The sequence below is a fragment of the Urocitellus parryii genome, chromosome X (genome assembly GCF_045843805.1).
Source record: "Urocitellus parryii isolate mUroPar1 chromosome X, mUroPar1.hap1, whole genome shotgun sequence".
In the NCBI taxonomy this organism is placed as follows: Eukaryota; Metazoa; Chordata; class Mammalia; order Rodentia; family Sciuridae; genus Urocitellus; species Urocitellus parryii.
Window position 1 is genome coordinate 27,504,745 of NC_135547.1, and position 24,010 is coordinate 27,528,754.

Sequence of the window (24,010 nt, forward strand, 5' to 3'; positions counted from 1 at the left end):
TATCATGGAATTTATCTTCACAAGAGGTAGCTGATTTATTTCCAGGTTACAGCCATACTTCCCAAAGTTCCTCTGGGTTCTGAGAACTATGCCAGCTCACCTGTCATCTCCATTCATTTTCTACAGGACAGTCTCATCGAACTCAAGGAGTCTTCCGCAAAGGTTTGAGTCTTTTAAAATCATCATGCCTAAGTAAACCAAAAAGTTCTTTACTTCTTTTTTTTTTTCAGTAGATACTCTCACACTAGTAAATTATTAAGCCAGGATCAGTGGGAAAAAGTACCCTGTTTATTTAGAATTTCTTATCACAAACTAAAAGAACAGATGACAATGGTCCCTTTAGAGAGATTGTATTAAATATGTGTAATGTGGCAACATTTCTATAATCTTTCCTTGCTTGCTGTGTTATGCATTCTTTTATGCTTCAAAATTTAAAATAAGTTTAAGGTTTTGGAGGGGAGAATTTCTGGGTTTTTTTGGGGGGGCGGCATAGGGTTATTTAATTTCTCGAATCTGACAGACTATTTTGGACTGCTTTTTAAAGACAGCTCAGAAGACCAAAAAGGTAATTCGATGGATTCACATAACTTTTTAAAAAGCTGAGTCCATTTCAATCTGTAAATTTTTAAAATATTTCCTTTCCTGAGATATCTTTTTGGCAGTTGTAGCATAATATCATGCAATACAGTTAATATAAAATAATAATTCCCCTGGATGGGAATACTCAAATTGGTGTTTGTGTTTATGTGTCAGTATTTTTATTATTCTACTTTTCTGGGTATTCTGCTACTAAAAATAGTGTACAGTTTGTGTATCATTACAATTATGGAGTTATTTTCAGTATCATAGTTGAATTGCTTATTGTTCATGCCATTTTGTTTTTATTATAAAATTCATACCCTCCTTTACTTTTTCTATTTTACTGCCTCTTTTATTTGCTAATTATGATTCCTTACTGATGGACCAAATGGAACTTTGAAAGTCACCTGACATGACTACTAACTGCTTTTAGACCTATAGCTTTATAATGAAACATCTGTGGATTCTGGGCAAATAAGCACTACTTTTTAACAGTGTAGATTAGCTAATGTGCTTGTGCTCTAAGAATGTGGCATTGTTTTTAGAATATACTATATTGATCAAAATAGTATCAGCTTTTACCATGAGTACCTTTAACAACAAAGTAAAACCATTTTTTTGGCTAAGTTAAATATGTAATGCAATATAGTAGGTCTTCATAACCAGTTTGGGATTGTATGTGCCAGTCTTAACCATCAGTGGCTTGTGTGGGCTGTTTTAAATTCATGGGTTAACAGTCTTGTATTTATTTACTGAAATGTACTATGAAGCAGTTTGAGATCTGCTGTTAAAAAATTAACTGAATTTTCTAAACAATGAAGAAAATTACGGTTTCTCACATACATAAAACACTTTTGAAAATAAAATGTGAGATGACATGTATTTGTCTCATTTCATTCTCATAACAGTGCTGTGAGGCTAAATAGGGCAGATGGTACTGTCTTTTTGACAAATGAGAGGCTGAAAAAAGTTCTTGAGACTTCCCAGTGGCATACAGCTAGTTAGTATCAAAATGGGAACTAAAATCAAGGTTCCTCTATTCTTAGCACCCATTTCAACAGCAGTAGAAAGGGAACCCAGCTCCTTTAGTGTGTTTTTATTTTTTAAATTATAGTGATTCAAGTCGGTTTCCCCACCTTTTTTTTAATAACAACTTTGTGGGCACTTAATATTCAATTACTTATTCTGCGTGCAACCAGAAAAATTTGAAAATGGCATATAAATATGCTTCTAAAATTATGTGACTCATACCACTTTTCAGATCTTTAGTGTTTAGCATGATGCTCAGCAATAAATTAGGTATTCAATACATATTTGAAATGAACTCTTAAGCCTTTGGACTTTGCTGAAACATCCAAAGTACTGTTATGTGTAGTAGCTGATGTTGCATTTTTATGTGTCTAGAAAGTTTAAGAGCATATGAATGTGTTAGAATACAATTTTTTCCCGGACTTGAGTGATCTCTAAAATTGATTATGCATAACCTCACCGTTTCTGGGATAGCTTTCATTTTCTAGACAGTTTGGAGGATATGTGTTTTGTGTTATCATGTCACTTGTGCATATAAAATTGTTTCCCTGCTTTTAGGTATGTTTTGCCTCTGGGAATCTCTCTTTTATTAATTTTATTTGGCCAATGTATTGAGCACTCATTGTGTGTAGTTAGCACTAGGAAGTATATAAAAGTAGAAAAGACACCCTAGCTCTGATAGCATACCAAAAACTATTATGATAAAAACAAATGACATGAAATTAATAGGGAACACCTGTCATAGTCAATCAATCAATCAATAAAACGAGTTCATTGGAAAATGAATTGCAGAGTTGAGGGATGGTTGCAGTGCTGATGGCTATTGAGCTGTGTCTGAAGGCTAAGTAGGATTTTAAGAAATTAAAAGTGAGTAACCATTTTAGTAAAGAGAACTACTGGAAAGATTCAGAGTTAGGGAGCTGTATACACACACACACACATACACACACACACCCCTCTTGGGGAGAAATAAGCAATACTTCTTTTAGAAAAATCTTTTTGAGTATTGCAGTAATAATTATTTCCTTTATTTTATCATTTAATAAATAATATTAGCCTAAGGTGTGAATAAACCTCACAATTAGAAAAATCCTGAAGTGTTATTTAAGTCATACCCAGCAAGAGTATCTTTTAGGCAAGTACTTTTATGACTGTTTATCATTCTCTTGCTCTTTGTTATTAATAAACATTTTGTATATTTCAGTTGATCATAAACTTTTAAACTTTGAAATTTTAAAAAATATACTTCTGCATTGCTATGGCAATATTTCTCAGCCAACTGAATTGCAATTGTTTGGTGTAAAAAAAATGTGTTTAATTCTCATACTGATGTCTTCCTTTTTCTTGTATTCCTTTGAATACCAAAGAATTCCTTCATGTAAAAATATTTGACTTTTGTCTCAATATTCTGTTAATTTCTAAGGTACATCTGGAATTGTGCAGTTATGTAATGGAGTTGTATTTGGTATTCTGTTGCCTAATATTTGAATGTATTAAATTAAACATAAACTTGTAGGATGGTTATAATACCCTAAGATTAGGTTTTGGGCTATTTCCTGACTGTTGCTTAAATATTTTCTTTTATAGTGGATTTCCATATTTATAACTTGTATAAGTAGGGTTATCTCTCAGTTACTTAGAGTTAGAATATCCTTGATGTCTGGTTGTTATCTTGCCCCTCTGTCTTTTGGCAGAGAAAGAACAAGCAGAGGAGAATATTTGTTCATTACTTTCCAGTATTTTAGTAATGTAATCACATGATGGCTTTTTGAGCTGATTAGAACCGATAAGACAAATTTCATACTCAGTTGTGGTTATTTGAGAAGTAGAGAATATGCAGCAGTTTTGATTTACATTTATAAAAAATAATTTTGGACAGTTGCTACATGGTTTACACTGAGGCAGAAAGGACTTGCTAGTAAAGTCATAGCTCTGTTTTATTTTTATATTTTTGCTCACAGTCATCATTGACTGCCTATTCATGGATGGTAAGAATTTAAAATTTCCATGATTGTGCAGAGGTTTGTATTTTTTTATGCAACAGAGAAAGTCCAATTATTGTTTTCCACATATGGACTCTAATATTTGTGGTTATAGGTCTTTACAACAGATTGATGATGAGGACTCTGGCTAGTGAATTTACTAAATAAGGAGTCTCAGTCAAGGCAATAATGAACTGATTGAGTTTTAAGTTGCTGTTTTTATAAGGACAAGACATGAAAACCTTTGTATTTGTGTGATGCTCTTTTATTTTATCTCTTGTAATGCAGACAGCTGACCAGTTTTAACTTTGGGTCTAACTGCCACTTGTCTTTCATTTATTAAACAAACAAAAAAACCCCAAAAGATTCCAATACTGGAAAACTAATAATCTTTAGTAATATTGCCTTAATTTAACAGCTCTACATTAATCATACTCCTCCACCACTGTCCAAGAGTAAGGAGAGAGAAATGGACAAGAAAGATTTGGACAAGTCAAGGGAAAGATCCAGAGAAAGAGAGAAAAAAGATGAAAAGGACAGGAAAGAGCGGAAAAGGGTTTGTACTTTTTTAAAAACTAGTTTGGAAAGTTGGTTATTGTATAGTAGTGTGTTTACCTTTCAAAAAATACTACTTTGTTCCATAGCAGTCTGTTGTTTTGAGTTTTAATTGGTATTTTCACCCTAAAGTGTGTTTGCATCTTCTACAGTAATAAGGATCTTCAGCCTAGTAATCTCTACCAGCTCTGCTTGTCTTTCATGCCATTTTACCAAGTATGTGAAACTGCTGCAAATATTCTCCAGTGCTAGTTAGCTGTACCTTTCTTGTATAAAAGTAATGCTTTAAAATAAAAGCATAAACTGTTGATCAATGTAGTTCACAATTCTTGGTTTTAGGATCACTCAAACAATGACCGGGAAGTTCCACCAGACTTAACCAAGAGGCGGAAAGAGGAAAATGGAACAAGTAGGTAGATTTATTGATACCTTCAAAGCAATCATCAAATATATCAGAAAAGGCTTTTATGATTTCTCTTTTGTAATTTTAGTGGGGGTTTCAAAACACAAAAGTGAAAGCCCATGTGAGTCTCCTTATCCAAATGAGAAAGACAAGGAAAAAAATAAGTCAAAATCTTCAGGCAAAGAAAAAGGCGGTGGTGATTCATTTAAATCTGAGAAGATGGATAAAATCTCTTCTGGTGGCAAGAAGGTAAATTAGGAATATAATGGAACAGTATACTTTGAAAAAATAAACTCTTTGAAAATTTGGCAAATATTGATTATTTTTACCCTAGTCAAGTCATGTTTTTTGTTTTTAAATTTTTTGGTATTGGGAAGAAAATGCATTGGGCAAATTATGTGTTTTGGGAATTTGAACCAAATCAGTCCCAAATTACTGGGAGGGTAGAGTTAGTATACCTTTGAAATTTCTCTTCCTCTCTTCTACTTTCACCTACTTCTGTCTTTGAGTTTTAAGCTTTCTTTGTGGGGTTTTTTTTTTTTCTTTCTTTCTTTTTTTTTTTTTTTTTTTTTTTTGCTACACACAATTCTTTGCTTTTAGTGTCTTCACTCCTGAGATTAAAATATAATATCATGGATTCTCCTTGACCATTACAGTGTCAAATTCTTCATTAAATGGGATTTGAACCAATTTCATAATATTTTATCCGAATAATAAACTCATTTGAAATTTGTATTTGGTTTTAAAATTAAGTATAAGGTATATTCTCTTATATGCTAATGGATAATATTCAAATTAAATCTCATGCATGTGACATCAAGTAATGTCATTACTAAAGTGTGTTTGCAAAGCATTATTATATATATTTGTAATATATGCAGTATATTAGTAGTTCACAAATGCAGTTTTAAAAAATTGAAAAGGATTTTGAATGGTTTAATTCTGTTTGCCTCCAACAATAGGCTGCTCCTTTTAAATGTGTTTTTTAATTGAGGTAAAATTCATATAACATAAAATTAAGTATACAATTCAGTGGCATTTAGTGTGTTGATAATGTTACACAGTCATCTCCATTTAGTTCCAAAACATTTCAGTTGTCCTAAAGGGGAACCTTATACCTGTTAAGCGGTCACTCTCTACTTTCCCTCCTCCCAACCCCTGGCAACTATTAATCTGCTTTCTGTCTCTATGGATTTACCTATCCTTAATATTATATATAAGTGGAATTGTACAATAATATGGCCTTTTATTTCTGTCTTCTTTACTTAGCATGACATTTTTGGGGTTCTTCCATGTTGTAACATCTTTCATTACTTGATTTCTTTTTATGAGTACATAGCATATGAATATGCCACATTTGTTCATCCATTTTTCAGTTGATGGATTTTTAGTGGTTTTTATCTTTTGACAGCTATGAATGGTACTACTACAGGTAATTGTGTGCTGTTATGAAGTATTTAATCCTCTTTTGTATATACCTAGAAATGGAATTTCTAGGTTATATAATAAATTTATGTTTAACTTTTTTGAGGAATTGTCAAAATGTTTTTCACAGTGGCTGTGGAGTTTACATTTCTTCCAGCAAGTGATCAGGGTGCAAATTTCTCTACATTCTTGTCAACACTGGTTATTGTTTTCTTTTTTATAACCATCCTAATGGGTTTGAAGTCCTATCTCATGGTTCTTATTTGCATTTCCTTAATGAATAATGATGTTAAATGTCTTTTCATTTGCTTGTTGGCCATTTGTATATCTTCTTTGGAGAAATCTATTCAGAAAGCTTTGGCCGTTTAAAAATTGAGTTGTCTATTTGTTGCTCAGTTGCAAGAGTTTTTTTGTTTTGTTTGTTTTTTAAGAGAGAGAGAGAGAAATTTTTTTTTAATATTTATTTTTTAGTTGTCGGTGGACACAACATCTTTGTATGTGGTGCTGAGGATCCAACCCGGGCCGCACGCATGCCAGGCGAGCGCGCTACCGCTTGAGCCACATCCCCAGCCTCAAGTTTTTTTAATTAATGTATTTTATATACTAGATCCCTGATATAGTTTGCAGATATTTTCTCCCATTCTGTAGGCTGTCTTTTTATTTTTGTGATGTGTCCTTTGGTGCATAAAAGTGTATACTTTTGATTGAGTCCAGTGTATTTTTTTTCTTTTATTGCTTGTGCTTTTGGTGTCATATTAACTTTTTGAAGAAACATTATGGCTATTGAGTGATGAAAAGGGATTTTGAGCTGATGTTGTTTTTAAATGTGTTTGGTTTCCCTTCCCCAACTAATTTCACCATTCCTTATAGGAATCCAGGCATGATAAAGAAAAGATAGAAAAGAAAGAGAAAAGGGACAGTTCTGGAGGAAAGGAAGAGAAGAAACAATATCCTTTTCATCTTAATATTAATTAATAATTTTCAGTAGTTTTAATGGAAAGCTTTGGTACCTACCCATCATGTTTAGAATTATACATTTTGTAGTATGTAGTCTAAATACTGTGGAAATTATTAGTTTCAAAATGAACTTTCCAGTTAATCTTCTCAAATGTATGAAATCTGAAAGTGGGAGATTTCATGTTCTTGTTTTGGTTTTAAACTTCTGTGGTGACTGAGGTGTCTTTTGCCAACAATGAATTTATTGACCATCTGACAGTATTGTCACCAAGAAGAAAAAAGGAACAGAGGGCCTTGGGCTAGGAGCATGGTGAATAGTAGGGCAAAATGATGTGGCAGATGAGCAGAGCTGATAAGAGTTTGAGGCTACCAGGCTGGTAAGAGCCAATTAGACCTACAAGATGAGGAATTGTATTAAAAGGTGGGATGCTATTCTACTGTCTCCCCAAAGTTGTTTTCCCTTAATTTGTCATCTACTCATAAGTCCTCGGACAAGCACAGATAATGAAGACTTTCAGCCAAGGTGAGTGTTTTCTCACCTTCTTTTCATTTAAAGATAGAAATATAAAAATGAGATTGGATAATATTGAAGAAACAAAATCAATTTTGCAAGATAAAGCTACCTGAAATTTTCACTTAAATATAATGACCAAGTCTTTGGATACAGATGTAGAGTAAGATTTGCAGTTATTTTTAAGCTGATTTCATCTTAAGTTTGTTGATTAGCCACACTTTAGGCTGGGGGAAAGCATTGAATGTATTTAAGAACATCTGGCACTCTCTTTGTCACTCATTCTCATAAATTTTCTGGATTATTAATTCCCTTTTAAAAATACCTGTAGCTCTGTAAGTCTTGGTGGTATTTGCATTAAAGAAGGTCACAGAGATATTAGCTAATTGAGCCAGTACTCAAACCCAAGTATTTAGTGTTTTCTGTTCTTCTTTTTGCCTTGTTAGGTAAATGAGTTATCCAAAGGTTTTTTAAGTTTTTGTGCCTTTTTTTTCTACCACTGTCCATGTTTTGCAACGTCAGAAAATAAGGTCTGTGCTTTTATAGAATTTAAATATACAACTTTGTTTGCAAGGTAATACATTTAGTTTTTATGTGAGATATAAAAAGTGTTTTAAACATTGTAAGTAAATTATGTGTATCTTAGTGTTTGGAGTGTTCAGACTTTTTTGGTGATACTGTAGGATTATCAAAGTCTGTAGGGTGATTTGCCCCCTACATTTAATAGTTCCAAATAGACATTCTTGAAGTTGTTGACTGTGCTTTTTTATTGCCCATTTTAGCTGTCTTAGTGGTATTAAGTATACCTGTTCTCTCTACCTTGCTCCTAGTGTTATTGGCTGCTGCAGTTATTTTTTTTAAATGCAACCAGATAGATAACCAGGGTTATTTATAGTTTAAATTATAAATGAGAAATGTCTGAGAGCCAGTTCAGTATTAGAATAAAGGTTTTAGGGTGTGGGTTTTGTCATGTTTATTTTGGCTGCAAAGCAGGGATTTAAGGTTGTCAGGTTGGTGACCTCCTGATAGTGGTGTGCCTTTTGTGTTTTGTTAGCTTATGTTTGTTATCTAAGTAGTAGACCAGGATAAACAAGAGTTCTGAAAGAGAATATAAAATTTACTAATTTTTTTTTAAATTAAGAAGATTGTAAAAGAAATACTGTTGCCCATCCTTCAATTCTGCCCCACCCCAGCTGTTTTCCTTGCTGGGGGAGGGGGCTAGAATTCCTTTCCTTAGTTCAAACTCTTAAACTTTGTTATTTTAATTCTTAACCTTTTGTTTTGTTTTGCTACTGAGGATTGAACCCAGGCATGCTTTACCACTGAGTCAAATCCTCAGTCCGTTTTATTTTTATTTCTTGGTACTGGGGATTGAACCCAGGCTTGCTTTACCACTGAGCTATATCCACAGCACATTTTATTTTATTTTTTATATTTTATGTTTTGAGGTAGAGTCTCACTACATTGCTTAGGGACTCTAGGCTCAGTTGCTGAGTCTGGCCTCAAACTTGAAATCCTCCAGCCTTGACCTCCCAAGTCACTGGCATTATAATGCAAGCATCACCATGCTCCCTTATGTTTTTATTTTGAGACAGGGTCTTGCTAAGTTGATAAGGGTCCCACCAGTTGTTGAGGTTGGCCTTGAACTTGCAATACTCTTTCTTCAGGGATTACAGGCATATGCTATCATGCCTGACCATCTTAATCTTTCTTTTAATTTGGCATTTTGCTTTCACCTAGGATCTCCATTAAAGAAAAATCCTACTTCTCAGATCTTCATTGTAATGGGACCACCATTGTCACTGACAACTTTCACCATGCTTTTATACATCTTTTTTATTCAGTTCCTAAGTATTATTATTTTTTATGTGAGGATTGTGCTAAAGATTTGAGTTGTTCTTATACTGGCCATGAATTTGTACTTTACCTGTCTATATAATCCCTCTGGAGGAAAGTCATGAAAAATCTGGCTAAAGCTGTATGTTTGGCTCCTGATCTTGTAGCAAAGCTTCTAGATTCTGATGTTCTTGTAAAGATACATGTAGCTCCTTCAGTTTTCTTGCTGACAACTATGTATATACTTTTTTCTTGGATAAACTCTTAACTTTTGTTAGTCTCTTGATTTGTCCTTTTCCTCTCTGTCTTTTGTTTTCTGGCTGCCTCTTTCTATTTGGATTCATTCAGCTATTGGGCAAATCCTTCTGGTTCTTTTTTTCCTTTCTTTCATAAATCTCATCATTTTTGATTGGCATCATCTACCTTGAAGATGCTTCTAAATCTACTGCCTTTACTTTAAATTTATTTTCTATTCTACAGAGAGGAGAGCTGCTAATATATGTCATAAAAGATGTCACTAATTTTAAGATTTCATTATTGATTTTTAGAACAATTTAGGACAATAGCTAGAGAAGTGTCATTGATTTGTATCCATCACCCTGATTTTAGAAACATTGAAATAATCACATTAGAACTAAGAAATATATAAATGTGACCCCGATTATATTCCTTTCAGAGTCTGCCTTCCTGTTCTGACTGCTGTTTTTAGTTGCAAATTCTGCCTGTTTGCTGCATCTTTTGTTACCTGTAAAGTTTTTGTCCAATTTCATTTAATAAGCATATATAAGTATGTTACTTATCTACCTCCCTAGATTGTGGTTTTGTTGGAGGCTATGTATCCTTTCCTTTCTTGATTGAGTCTCTTGAACATTAGCAGCTTTGCATTTAACCTTTTGTTCTACCTTACTCTTTAAAAATTCTTGCCTATTGATGATCACAAGTTTGAGGCCAACCTTAGCAATTTAGCAAGACCCTAAGTAACTTAGCTAGATCCTGTCTCAAAATAAAAATAAAGGGCCTGGGGAGGTAGCTCAGTGATAAAATGCCCAAGTGGGTGCTGGGATTCAGTCCCCAACACCCAAATGAATAAATAAACAAATAAGATAAATTACTAAATTCCTGCCTATTAAGATTGTCCTGCAAAGCCATTTTTTGTCTTCTCAATTTTAATTTATATTTGTAATCCTCATCTCATATCCTATGCAACTGTATGTTTAGTTTATTATATTTCTGTAACATTCCATTCCAACAAGGCCAAGTGTATTTGGTTGGTTAAATTCTCATCTCCATTGTCATATGTGTAAACAAACTCTTATCTTCTGAACCCAAGATTGGCAAATTCTCAGCCCCTTGTCAGATTGTTGCTGTTTACCTCTTTAGCCTCACACAAAATTAATTTTTAAAAAAACATTAGTTTAATTTAGCAATCAGAAGATTTGACAAATCCAGATTTCAGTTTTTCTTGAAGAATTAGAACATCTAATAACATTGCGTCCTGATTTCTGCATGGCAACAATCAGATCTCCCTAGGTACAACCCACATAGAGCTAGGACCTTCCACCCTGCACATCCCCAATGCCCACAGTTAAAACCGTACGCCTCAGTCAGTCCCCACTCATCTCACTTCATTTGTTTTCATTATATAGCCCCTATAGACCGGTGATTTTTATAATCCCCCCACCTTAAGTCCATACTTGGAAATTTACTTCCTAAACTCTCACAGATTTCTTATTTTAAGATTGTATTGCCATTCTAAGGCCTATTCCTAGATGGTGATAATGTGGACTGGGGTAGGGAGTATGTTAGGATAGCCATTGCTTACATGTGAGCTTGTCCTAGTCACTGGTTCCTATGCATATATACCTTCCTAGATTGTGATTTTGTTAGAGGCTATGTATGCTTTCCTTCTAATCAAACAACCAAGTAGTTTTCTTTATTACCTGGGATGTTTTAGATACTCTGTTCACTTTACATGGAAAGTTATGTGCAGAGGTAGTATTTTCTCTGGGATCAGTGTGAACATTGATAACGAGCAACACTTTAGTATTTTTTGGCCATCAAAAGTAGGTTCAGTTTACTTACACTATTTATTAGAAGGGGAAACCATACTAATTAAAAAGAAGTTGTTTTGTATGTTGCAACATATTTTGAGGGCAGATTTATTATGCTTTTATTTCATTTTGTAGTAATCATTAAGTATGCTTGAAATTATTGTTGGGAGATTTAAATGATAGACATGAAACTTTTGTCTGCATTATCCTTTATACTTTTAAAAAGTACTGGATATGGGCTCTGTATACTGGTATTCATAGACAGTACACAATTGAGGGCAGGAGGAACTTTCTGTTCCTTACTCCTCTTCTTAAGGTAGACAAATATTCACTAAGGTGCTGTTTTTTTTTTTTTTTTAAACATCTGGATGTGGGTATGAGCCCTTACAAATGGATCCTGTGCCACCTTTGCCCGAGTGTTAGTGTCCTCTGCACACATTTATTCTGAGAGGCATCCCTGGATCCAGTCAAGATTCATCTCAATAGAGCCTGTTTTAACTCTGTTACATTTTGTTTACATGGAACATCTCAGTAATTGTTTGCTACGAGAGTTCTTAGGTTGCAGTATAAGGGCAAATGAAGGTATAAAGTGGAATCAGTATGGCTGTCCCTAAGTCTTTCTCCTTATAATTTCTTTCTTCCTTATAAATGTTCACTTGACATTTTAAACTTTATTTGTATATGCATTTTTACTTGGTGTGTTTGTGTGTGGGGGAAGGGGACACACAAACACACACACACACACACACACACACACACACACACACACACACATGGATTATGAAATCCTGACAGCTTCAGACACTAATACAAATGCAGGGAATACAATTCTGAGATGCCTTCTTTCAGGTAAAGACACTTAACCATGAGTAAGGTATTATTTTGGTGGATTTGTATTTTATAGTTCCTCTTAAAATGTTTTTGTTGCCATCAAAATGGCTATTTAGGGAGGAATCTATGAACTACTGAGACATTTCTTAGGACCTTTTTGATGTATTTGACCATAAACTTAATAAGCATGTATTTATAAAGATAAGATTTTGTTTGTCTTCTCCACTTTGATCACCTACCCTTTTCTCCAAACCACCTTACTTTTCCAAACTTGCCTCTTTCTGTCACAACTGTTTAGAACATCATTTAGAGTCAACTGCCTCAACTCTTTGAGAGAGTGCTCTTTAAGGGACTTTTCATGCATAGTGTTCTGATTTCCTAATGGAGGGCATGTTGGAACATAGGAAAATGATAACCTTCCTAATACAGAACCTATTTCAGCAAAAAGGAAAACCTAGGAAGTCCAGATAATTACCAATGTAAAATTATGTTTACAAATGTATTCCTGCTTCAGTGGGGTAGAAGGCCACCTTTTATTTGAATGTGTCCTACAAACGTGGTACACTTCATAGTCAATATAGTGTCGATGTCTGTGGTGAAGGACAGCAGACTGAATTGAGCCTGAAGGATACAGTGTTTTTGAGAAACATCAACAATCCTAGGTGTGAAAAAGACAAATCTCTGACCCTTTACACTTAGAACCTATGCTTTCTTATTTACAGTGGTTAAAATGGCACATTTTAAAAAAAGAAGTTAGTTTAAAAAATAAAATTTAAAGAATATTGCAGGTAATGTGATATAAATTCAATGTTAATGAGAAGAAAACTATTAACTCTGGTGAAGATAGGGTCCCAAAGACTGAATCTGGCACTGTTTCATCGCTATGTGACTTTCTTCTTGATGATAGCTAGCTCTTTCTGAAGTTCATTGAACTTGGGGGCAATTTTCAAGTTTGTAATCACAGCACTTCAGCATTATTTTGTAATATTCTCTGGACACTGATGAGAGATTGACATCCAGTATCCTCTTTCCACTTGCTCTTGTGCTTGCTGATTTGTCATTCCAGGGTATGGACAGACCCCTAAGCTGAAGGTCTCCCAGAGGAGGATGCCAAAGCTCCATGCGTCACTCTAAGAACGATCTCTCCCATAATTAAGAGCTTCTGGTGCTGTCCATTTAATGGGAATCTGCTTTAAGTCAGAAGATGAATATACACCAATATCCTCTTGATGAGACATTCCAAAGTCACTGATTTTCAGAACATTATTTTCACCTCCAGGCAGTTTCTTGCAGCAAGGTCCCTGTGCATACAATTTTTACTCGAGATACGCCATCCAGAAGCAGCATCTAATGAAAATTTCACTAACTAACTGAGTTTTAGTTCATCCTTCTTTCTCAGAAAGGAGAGGAAACCACGTCCTGGAACCAGTTCCTTAAAGATGTAGATAGGCTGTCTTTGTGTGCGAACTCCTATAAGTTTGACAACGTTGGGATGATTATGTCACTTGAGGATTTTGGCTTCTTGTAAAAATTTTAATTTCAGTTCCTGGAAAAGATCTTCTTTACATGTTTTAATAGCAACATGAATTTTATCCTTTAATGTCCCCTTAAGTATGTCATTACAATTTCCCTTGCCTAGTAATTCTCCTAATGTGATGTCTTCATGATTGAGAACCCATTTCTTCTTCTACTAATTATGGTCATATGGACACCATGATGTTCTTTATTGGAACATTACTTTTTTTTCAATTTAAGAAATTGAGATATTCACCATTTTAAAGTGTACAATTCAATGGTTTTTAGTATATTCATTATATTGTGCAATCATCACCACTGTCTAATTTCAAAACATTTCTCTCACCTCCAAAAGAAGCCCCATGTTTGTTAGCAGTCACTCTTAATTCTCCCCTTCCTCCAACCCCTGGAAACCACAATGTACTTTCTACGGATTTGCCTATTTGGGACATTTCATATGAATGGAATCATGCAATACTGTGGCCTTTTGTGTCCAGGTTCTTTCACTTAGCATCATGTTTTCAAGATTCATCCATGTTGTAGCATGTATCAGTACTCCATTCCTTTTTTGGGTAAATAATATTCCATTGTATGAATGTGTATCATATTTTGTTTATCTATTCATCAGTTGATGAACAGGAACAATGACTTTAAGTATTAAATTGTAAGTTCAACATCAGTGTATCCACAATTATAATTGATAATGTCAAGATTAATACATGGTGTGAACAGAATTCTGTGTAGAAATGATATGTAAATTATTTGTCAGCATTTCATGCAAGTGTGATTATTTTCTAAGGCCCCTTCTAGCTCTCGTTTTATGAAATATGTGAATGTAGTATTTTCATCAATAAAGTTTAATGCGTTAAGCATTAGTTTAAAATTTGAGAACAAATGTTAGGCAGATATGAAGTTATTTGCCACATGTTGTAATGATCATGTTTTGAATTTATTTCAATATGCAGTATTTGAAAAATGTCAATACATAAAGGAAAGGAAATGAGTATAATTGAGTCAATATATTTTTTAAGCAATTTTTATAATTTAGCAGACGTTGCATCTTAATATAAGTCATTATTAAAATTGTGTCCTTGTGAAAAATGTGATGTTATTTTCCTCTTTTTTTGTTAATCCTGTAAAATAGGTTCCTTTTCTTTGGTAAATGTATTCTGTTCATTTTTGATAAGCTATTACTTGCCCCATAGAATGTTTTACTTCTTGCTATTTTTTTCCCTTCCCTCACCCCTACCACTCCTTTATACACAAATTGTTCAGTGTTGTATTTTTTTAAAGAGTCATACATAGTATGCCCATCTAAATGGTTTCTAAGAGTGGACAATGAGAAATACATGAATATTTTCATCCTTTTCTGGCAATTCAATTCAAGTCTTTGTTATTGATGGAACTCACTAACTTTTCTTTCTTTAAACTTCTTTCCTTCCTTCTTTTTTCTTCCCTTCCTCCTCCTTTCCTTACCTTCCTTCCCCACCCTGCCCACTCTCCTCCTTTCTATCCTTCCTTGCTTCCTCTCTTCTACTTCCTTCCCTCTTCCTTTGACTTCCCTCATACCCTCTCTTCCTTCCTTCCTTTCTTATCTATCAATATAATCACTTTGTTTCTTTCAGGTGAGATTGGAATGAAATTGTTCATCTGTGACCAGAAATTTATTTTCCTGAGTAGATTGCCGAGAATTATGAATGAAGAGGGCCCATTTGCATCTCCTTAAATTATTCAGTTATCTGCTTTATTGCTCCATGTGGAAAACCTAAAATTGTTGAGTTGTGCATTACTGTATTTTTAACTTGTTGCTTAATTTCTACATGTTTATTTTCAGTAATGGCTGAAAGTGTTGATTGTTCCATATTTTTAGCACAATGTGCTGCATACACTTCCCAACAAGCAAATAAGGTTACATGTGTACAGAATTTCACTTTTGGTTAACTAAATATTGCCTGAGTTTAGTCTCCCCCTCCCCCATTTTAAATGCTTCCTTTTTACTGTTTGAAACTGAAAATAAACAATTATTGAACCATTTTGAATTTACCTCATTTTAAAGCTCGGTTTTAATTTATTATTTGGCCTGTTTTTAATATTACTTACTTAAATTGGAAGGAGTGTCTTTATGCAATGCCTAGGAATCATTTTATATAGAACATGTACATTAAAACCTGTTTAAAAAAGAAAAAGATAACAGCGCTCACTTGTCCCTTGCCATTTTTTCCTTGTATTTACAAAAATCTTGGGGGGGGGGTTGTCAAAAGTTAATTGTGTTTTAATTCTACAGCTATAGGAGCTTTGTATTGCTGAACTTTCATCTGGAAAAGTTTCACAGTGACATTTTTAAAAGAGAATTTTTTAATCTACTGAATTCTACCAGTGTAAACTTTTTTTCTAAATAAAAAATAGTTTTCTCAAATGATTGTATATCATTGTGTATATTGTTGCTTATTTAGAATAACTTAGCAAAGATAATTCATTGAGCTTCCTAGCCCTTCTCCATTTTATTGTGGATAAACTACATTATTGTCAGATAACATTATCATATAATATGGAAAAACAAAACATTTTGTTTGGTTACTTGTGCACTTGGAGTAAGCAGTGGGCTGAACATATGCCCAGAAGTATCCACTTCATGTTGAGCTTTCAGAAACAGTGATACTTATACAAATCAAAATTTTCAGAGACAAAAAGTATATATATTTTTAAAGGATTAAGAAATGTTGAGGGGCTGGGGTTGAGGCTCAGTGGTAGGTAGAGTGCTTACCTAGCATGTGTGAGGCACTGGGTTTGATTCTCAGCACCACATATAAATAAAGTCCCATTGACAACTAAAAAATATTAAAAGACATATTAAAAAAGAAATATTGAGCCTATCTTAGAATTGACAAAGGGGCATGAATCGTGATGCCCTCTTTCAGGTAATTGTAATTTGTGGAAGGTAATATGCAGAATAATTATTTGTGAGAGAGTGATCTATTCACTCCACTGTTGAGCACCCATAATGTGCCTAACATAAAAAGTATTTAATTAAAGTGATTTTTGACTTTTGAGAAAATAACCATGGTTCACCTCAAAATCACTTGAAACACAAGGGAAGAGCTTTCTAATTGCTATGTTGCAGTCACATTTTAAAGATTACATGGTTATTATTTTGAATCAGAAAGTTGTTACTAATTAGCATCCAAATTTTTTCTACTTGTTCTCCAGTTATTGAATACAGGTACTCTTTGGTTTTGGCCTTACTATAAATGCATTGATGATGGAACACAATAGCTTTGGATTTAACTGTGTGAAAATATGCTGGAAGTAGAAAATCTGTATTTTTTTCTGTAATGATAGCTATTTTTAACATTTGCTCTGTTCTAGGTAAAAAGGAATAAAGAGTTAATTCTGGTCTCAAAGGTGATTTCATTTACAAAAACAAGTGGAAGCCTAGATTTGGCATGTAGGCTATAGTTTGCCAATTCCACTATAGTGAGTAGAATCTCCTTTAGGAAGTTCATTGAAAAAAATATTGAGTGCCTCCTGTGCACCAGAGGAACAGCCATGAATAAAATAAGTCCCTGTCCTCATGGAGCTTCCATTGTAGTCAGTGGAGATAATAAATGTATGTTAGGTGAGCGGAAGTGCTCTGAGGAAAAGTAAACCTGTTGAGAAGGCTGAGTGAGGTAGAGCTTACTACTTTACGTACAGAGTAAATAAAGTGAGCCAAGAGATATTCCTGATCTCAAACTCATCTTTGAAACTTTTTATGTGAAAATTGTATAATATGCAAAAATTTTAAGTTCTAAAGAGCACCTAGGCTTGACATTTCCAGAAAGGTGTTCTTAACTTTAGGTTTATTATTGAGCTTGGGAGTATTTATCTCCCCCACCCCTAGTGAATATTAATTTGTGATAATTTGTACTTTCCTGGATTTATAGTTTTTGTCTGATTCTCAAAAAAGATCTAAGATGGCATTTTTTGTGCCCCTTCTTCCCCCCCCACCCCGGTCTTGTTCCAAAGAAATCTAAAACCTTTATAACCCTGGATCTATTTGGAGCTGGTGAAAAGTTGGAAGACAGTTGATAGTCTACCTTGGGTTATATAATAGGGATATGAGAGCATCTTTCTTTTCCTTGCAAATTATTTCAATTTATTATTGCCCCATGATATAGGATCATTTTTATTTCAAGGAAGCACTTAAGCTAAGTACAGGTGGAAACCCTAGTAGACTTATTTAGTAGCCAGTTATATAGTTTCTACCCCTCCATGTTCCAGAAGGATTTATGAAAAAGTGTACAGTATTTTTAAATGGGGAAGTTTTGTTTCTGCATGAAATTAGTCAAAATGAAGTTACATCCAAAAATGTGTACATTTAGGACATGAATCAGCTCTGAGAAACTGGTAGGCTACACAAGGTAATATGGTTAGTTATAGCAATGGATATGTCCATCAATCAAAAAGGTAGTTGCAGTGGGAAAGAATGTTTCCTGGCACTGAGGCCTGATAGAAATTTTTTTGGATTATTGAAGAAGCCAGGTTATTTCAGTGATTTTTTTTAAAGGAAATATCTTGCAGTGGTCCTGACACATCACTTCATGCTAATAAGGATATTTCTACAATACCAAAAACAGATTTTTGATTATTTGGTTTGGTCTAGGAAAACTCTTTTTGAATATTAGGGACAGAGTATGTAAACTGGGATTTATGATAACCTTATTCTTTATAAGCATGTGTGTAAAGATTGGAAAACTTCTATGACTATTGTTTGGTTCCAAAAATACAATTAATGTAAACAGTATTATTTAAAAGCTGTATCTGTCCTTTGTTTTTATTTTTATGGGTATTGATCTGTAGGCTGCCTCTTAGGTAGACTAAAGCTTATAATAGTTCAGTCTCATCACTCATCAGAAGCATAGTTTAAAGGTTTTTAAATTACAGTAATATTTCTGGAGCTAACTTCCCATCAGGACCAAAGAGATTTTCTTGTGTCTAGAGTTGAATATAAAAAGAGGAACTGCTTAAAAGTTGCTAATTCATGCTAATTGAATACAGATTTTGTTGTATTTATAGACATAAGTAGACATAATTAATAATAAGGGATTTGTGGCAATCTGAGAAGATATGCCTTAATGTAAAAATGATAGGGCTTTTATACTGTTGATACTGTTTTAAGCTTTGTAATTGCCATTTCTTACATGGGTTAGGTTTTAAAAGCTTAATTTCTTTGATGTTTTTGCTAAATAGTGGTAGTTAATGGAGGAAGAAGAGGGAAAGGGGAAGGAGATTCCACTTAGGCACAGGGCACATGAACATTGCAAATCAGAAATGACCTTCATTTTCAGGGATAGGAGCTAGAAAATGACAGCCTTGAGCTTAGCTGACTTCTGTTTATTTGTCGCATGACAGCTAGGTGTCCTTGGACTTGAGTTATCAGACTTAAAAATGCTACTATTTCCTCTGTCCTCACAATATTTTCTTGTTTTTACCTGAGTGATATTGAACCATGTTCAAGGACTTCATTCACAAAGGTTTTTTTTTTTCTTTCTTTCTCCACTTCAAGTGCTGGGGATTGAATCCAGGGCCTTCTTGCAAGCATTCTATCAGCAAACTACATCCCCAGCCCTAAGGACTTCATGACTTTTTATGTATTATGCAATAGTACTTATCTCCTGTCACAGAGATAAGTACTCATCAAAGAAATGAGTTTTAATTGGATGTGTACTATTATACAGGCACCTTTTGTGCTTTCCTGGATAATTTATCAGAGACATCAGTAATAAAGCAGAAGATTATGTTTACAAGGTAAAAGGAGGAAATGATGTAAAATGAGTAAAGTATTCATACCAGTTAAATTTGAAGAGGATGATGAATATTGGGTAAGAATTACCTGAATTAAGAATAATTTGGGAAGTGTTGTTTACAACTGGTTGATATCGGAGGGCGTCGTGAAGGATTTGGATTTTCAGGAAGCCAGTCCACTTTTACTTAGATCTAGAAGGCATAGGTCCTCTGGTGTCTGGCTTAATCCTAAATTGGCATTGTTGGAGAGAGAATGTTGAGTTTAGAATCAAGACCAGTTCTGATACTGCACAGAATCTTTCATGCCAATCTGTGAATTGCACTGGCCCAAGACCGGATCAGATTCAGGATGCAAATTCTAACCCTTTGGATATTCATGCTTCCTCAATACTACCGTTAATCATACTTGTGGTATGCTTATAGGTAATTGAAAATTCGTTGCCTCTATGTCAAGATGACTTTCCTTGTCCATTTCTATTGCTCTGTATAAAAATGAACTATACTGACCTACATTCCTCATCTAGTTTTCAAATGTGCCCTTTTCCTAATGAATTAAATCTTAACATTACAGGCAAAACACCAAAAATAGGACCTCCTAAAACACTGACAGAAGTTTTGTTATTATTGGCAATATTTTATACTAGTTTCCATACTGGGAAGCATCAGAATTAACTGAAAAGCTTTAGGAAACCTCCACTTAAACATATTGATATATTGAATCAGTATCTCTTAAGGGTGAATTCCTGGAGAATTCAAGAAAAACACTTCATGTGATTGTAATGTAGTAAATAATATTTGGGAATGACAGTGTATAACCAGCATGAAATTCCAACATCTCTGTCCTTACTTGGGACAGATTTATTTAGAGACTTATTTCTGTGGATGATAAGTATATTAGGCCCCACACAACCCATGGGTAGCAAAGGATATTTTAAAAGCAAGAACATCAGCCTCTGACCTGGGATTAGAGTTCATCAACTTTGCTAGTCCATGCTGCTGCTGTTCACTGACCCCTAGCCTTCTTTAAACAACCTTCACTACCTTCAGTCACATAGATATGTATTGCCAGCAAGCATCTATTACCAAAATAAGCGATTTGAAGTTTAGAGCTGCTTCTGACAACTTAAACATCCTTCTCCATTAACTTTCATCAATGGTAGTTCACTTTTCTATGATTGGAGTTGTGTTCAAGACTGAATAATTTTGTTCTTGTTTTTTTTTTTTTTTCCTGGAAAATGTACCAGTGGCAAGTGAAAATTTATGTAAGCATTTAAAAATTTTATGCTATAAATTTTCCTCCAACCACAGCTCTAGCTGTATCCCCAAAATTTAATGTGTGGTATTTCTGTATCCCCAAAATTTAATGTGTGGTATTTTCATTTTCACTCAGCTCAAAATACTTCTCAACTTGCCATTTGTTTCCTTTGACCCATGTGCATTGTTTAATTTCCAAATATTCCTACATTTCTTAGATATCCTGTGTTACTGATATCTACTTCTATTGTGGTCAAAGAACCTATTTTGAATTATTTAGAACCTGTTGAATTTGCTGAGATTTGTTTTATGGCCTAGTACCTGACCTCCCATGGTGAATAGTCTGTATGAACTTGAAAAGAATGTTTATTCTGTTCTTACTGGATGTAGTGTTCTGTAAGTGTCATTTAAGGTGGTTGATGGTGTTCCAAGTTTTTGCCGATTTACTGTCTGTCTGATCTGTCAATTACTAAAAAAGGCATATTGAAATCTGGAAACAATTGTGATTTGTATTAAATTTTGTCAGTTTTTGCTTCATGTATTTTTGAACTTCATTATTACATATACACATCTAAGATTATATACTACTTCTAAAATCTACTTGGATATTAATTATAGCCTCCCTGACTTTCTTTTATTGTATTAGTATGGTGTGTTTTTTGTTTGCCCCTTATATTGAAAATAGGTTTCTTGCTTTTTAATCCAATTTTACAATCTCTGTCTTTTTTAGTTGGGCATGTTTAGACCATACATTTAATGTAATTATTGATATGGTTGCAGTTAAATATTACATCTTGCTATTTGTTTTCTATTTGTCTCATTGTCCTTTTTCTTTTTCTGCCTTGTTTTAGATGGATTGTGCCTCAGTTTTTCCATTTGTAATATGAGGCTAATAACAACAACTATTCCATGAGGTTGTCCTATGTATTAAATGAGATAATTTATACAAAGTGCTTAGAATGATGCTTGACACATATTTTATGAAGTTTTGATAAATGTCATTAAAAAAAATAGGGTATGGACTGGGGCTGTAGCTCAGTGGCAGAGTGCCTGCCTACCATTTGTGAGGCACTGGGTTTGCTCTTCAGCACCTCATAAAAATAAATAAATAAAAAATATCGTTTACATCTACAACTAAAATGTTTTTTAAAAAATCAGAGGATGAAGAACTTGTTACGATATCAATTCTAGGGTACTTGACCTAGTTATGTATGCATGCAGATTGGGTAGGCAGTTGTATGCAGTGCAGTTTGGGCACTGAAAGGCCTTGTTTCCAAAATAGGTACTAGCTAGCTGTGGTATGTGAAATTCTCACAATTAAGTACTTTATAGGGATTTCTGGAGATGTACATATTCATTATGCTAGGATATTACAGGAGGGGCACTCAATTCACTATCACTAAAAAAATGCTTTCAATGATTATCCCATGTTCCCTGGGAAAGCACTGAAGAGGTTAGAGAGGTAAGAGTACCTAGGCAAAAGTCATAGAAAAGGACACAGCCTGATTCTGGAAGGTAGCCATAGTGGGCAGCCCAGATAGCTCTTTGAGGGTAAAGGAGAGGTAGGAAAGTTACCCAAAAGAACCTAGCCTCTTGATGCTCCCACCTTGGTCTGACATGTGAAGTTAAATTTCCAGGTTTTGTGTTTGTTGGTTTCCTCTAGTTTCACTATAGGAGGAATGTGTCACAACTGATACTTAATGAGTCTTGAATAGTTGACTTGGTCACACTTTACAATTTATTTACCTCCAAACTGGGTTTGAAGCAGTTGCTTTTCCCACTTTTGCTCCTTCATTCAGGATTTTTTTTGGTCCCACTGAAATCTTCCACACTGACCTAGGATATAAATTCCATGATATCAGAGACTGTCTAATGCTAGCATTTAACAGTACACATGGCATGTTTTAGTTATTCAATGAATACTTGTTGAAACAGTGACCTAGTGTTATTTCCTTTAAATGAGTAAAACCATTTTATCAGATCGACAGATGATTATCACCTGTTTGACTCTCCAACCTGAAATCCTTCAGTTCTCACTTGGACTATTACCTTCCTCCAAATTGACCCCCAAACTTAGATGCTGTGTCCAATTCTGTCCCTGGGCTGGAGGAGTGTAAAAAGTGCTAGATAAATCATTTAGTAGGTTCAGCATTAGATTTGCTGTTGGTCCTGCTTCAATCTTGCAGGCAGGTTTTGGTAACAGAATTTTTCTCTTGTCCTTTATGACTAATCCCATCTTGTGCACCCATATCCCATAAACAGAATCCCCCCTCCTCTGGTACTGGGGATTGAACTCGGGGGCACCCAATCACTGAGCCACATCCCTCGACCTATCTTTGTATTTTATTTAGAGACAGGGTCTCAGAGTTGTTTAGCACCTTGGTAAGTTGCTGAGGCCTCCCAAGCTACTGAGATTATAGGCATGTGCCTGGCAGAATCCTTTCTCTATATCAGTTTTTCTAGAGGTGATGTCCATGTCTTACATACCAGATATCATAGCTGAGTCAGCTGTTGCTCAACCTGCTTCCCTCTCCCTCAACCCAAGCCCTAAAGTAGGGGTTGTGGTAGTCACGAGGGATGTGGGAGAGAGAAACACATTTGGAGAGGAATATTAGAAGACCTGGGCTTGGCCCTTTGGGAAACTTTTTTCTGAAGTGCTCAGCAATGGAAAGGAAGAGACTTTTCTCTCCTGTACTGCAGCCTATTGCTCTTGGGACCCAGACTAGTACTGGTAGTGTCATGGTTGAGGTCAATTTATAAGTCATAGACTTGGGAGCTGATCTGAGATACTAACCATCCTTTGTTTATATGGGAAAATATGTTCTGAATTTGAAACAGTTGACATGCAGATACATTTTTTTGGAACCCAAATTATTGATGCATTGAAGATGGCTAGTCAGCTAATCAGAAATGTTTTTCCATCAGGGAACCTGAGCAAATGAATTTCTAGGTTGGTCCCTACATTATAAGGTCTGCCACCCCTTTTCTATAATCTGGGTAAATAATAGAGAAGATTTCCTAAGATTTGTATAATTATTTTGATGGAAGATGAAAAAGATTCCTGTAATTTTTTCTTTTGGTGATAATTGTCATTAGTTTGAGAAAGAGTGGGTTTAGAGCAACTTTGAAAAATACTAAGAGTTTAATTTTTTTAAATGCGTTCTCTTTATGATTAAAATAACACTATTGAGGTAATTTACATGATCCAGCCTCCCAGGATCTGTTTAATTATTCAGTTCTTCCAACGTGCTGGGAACAGGAATATGTTAATCTTTGGAGAAGAACATTTTTGGGGCAG

At 34.5% G+C, this 24,010-nt stretch overlaps 1 protein-coding gene and 1 pseudogene across 8 annotated transcripts in view; one reads left to right on the forward strand and one right to left on the reverse strand.

Moving 5' to 3' along the window:
* Positions 1-24,010, forward strand: part of Thoc2 (THO complex subunit 2) — a 127,147-nt gene that overhangs the window by 101,646 nt on the left and 1,491 nt on the right. For 3 of the 8 annotated variants that reach the window (XM_026413615.2, XM_026413617.2, XM_077793554.1), the window contains 7 exons: positions 127-162; positions 4,009-4,146; positions 4,485-4,554; positions 4,637-4,797; positions 6,844-6,920; positions 7,408-7,453; positions 13,226-13,313. In XM_026413615.2, the coding sequence (XP_026269400.1) occupies positions 127-162; positions 4,009-4,146; positions 4,485-4,554; positions 4,637-4,797; positions 6,844-6,920; positions 7,408-7,435 (510 nt within the window). In that variant the 3' untranslated portion in view covers positions 7,436-7,453; positions 13,226-13,313. Of the gene's footprint in view, positions 1-126; positions 163-4,008; positions 4,147-4,484; positions 4,555-4,636; positions 4,798-6,843; positions 6,921-7,407; positions 7,454-13,225; positions 13,314-15,299; positions 16,043-24,010 lie in introns of those variants that run through there. The other 5 variants (XM_026413616.2, XM_077793553.1, XM_077793551.1 and 2 more) reach the window with 5 other exon arrangements.
* LOC113200245 (tyrosine-protein kinase Fer pseudogene) lies at positions 12,391-14,038 on the reverse strand (annotated as a pseudogene).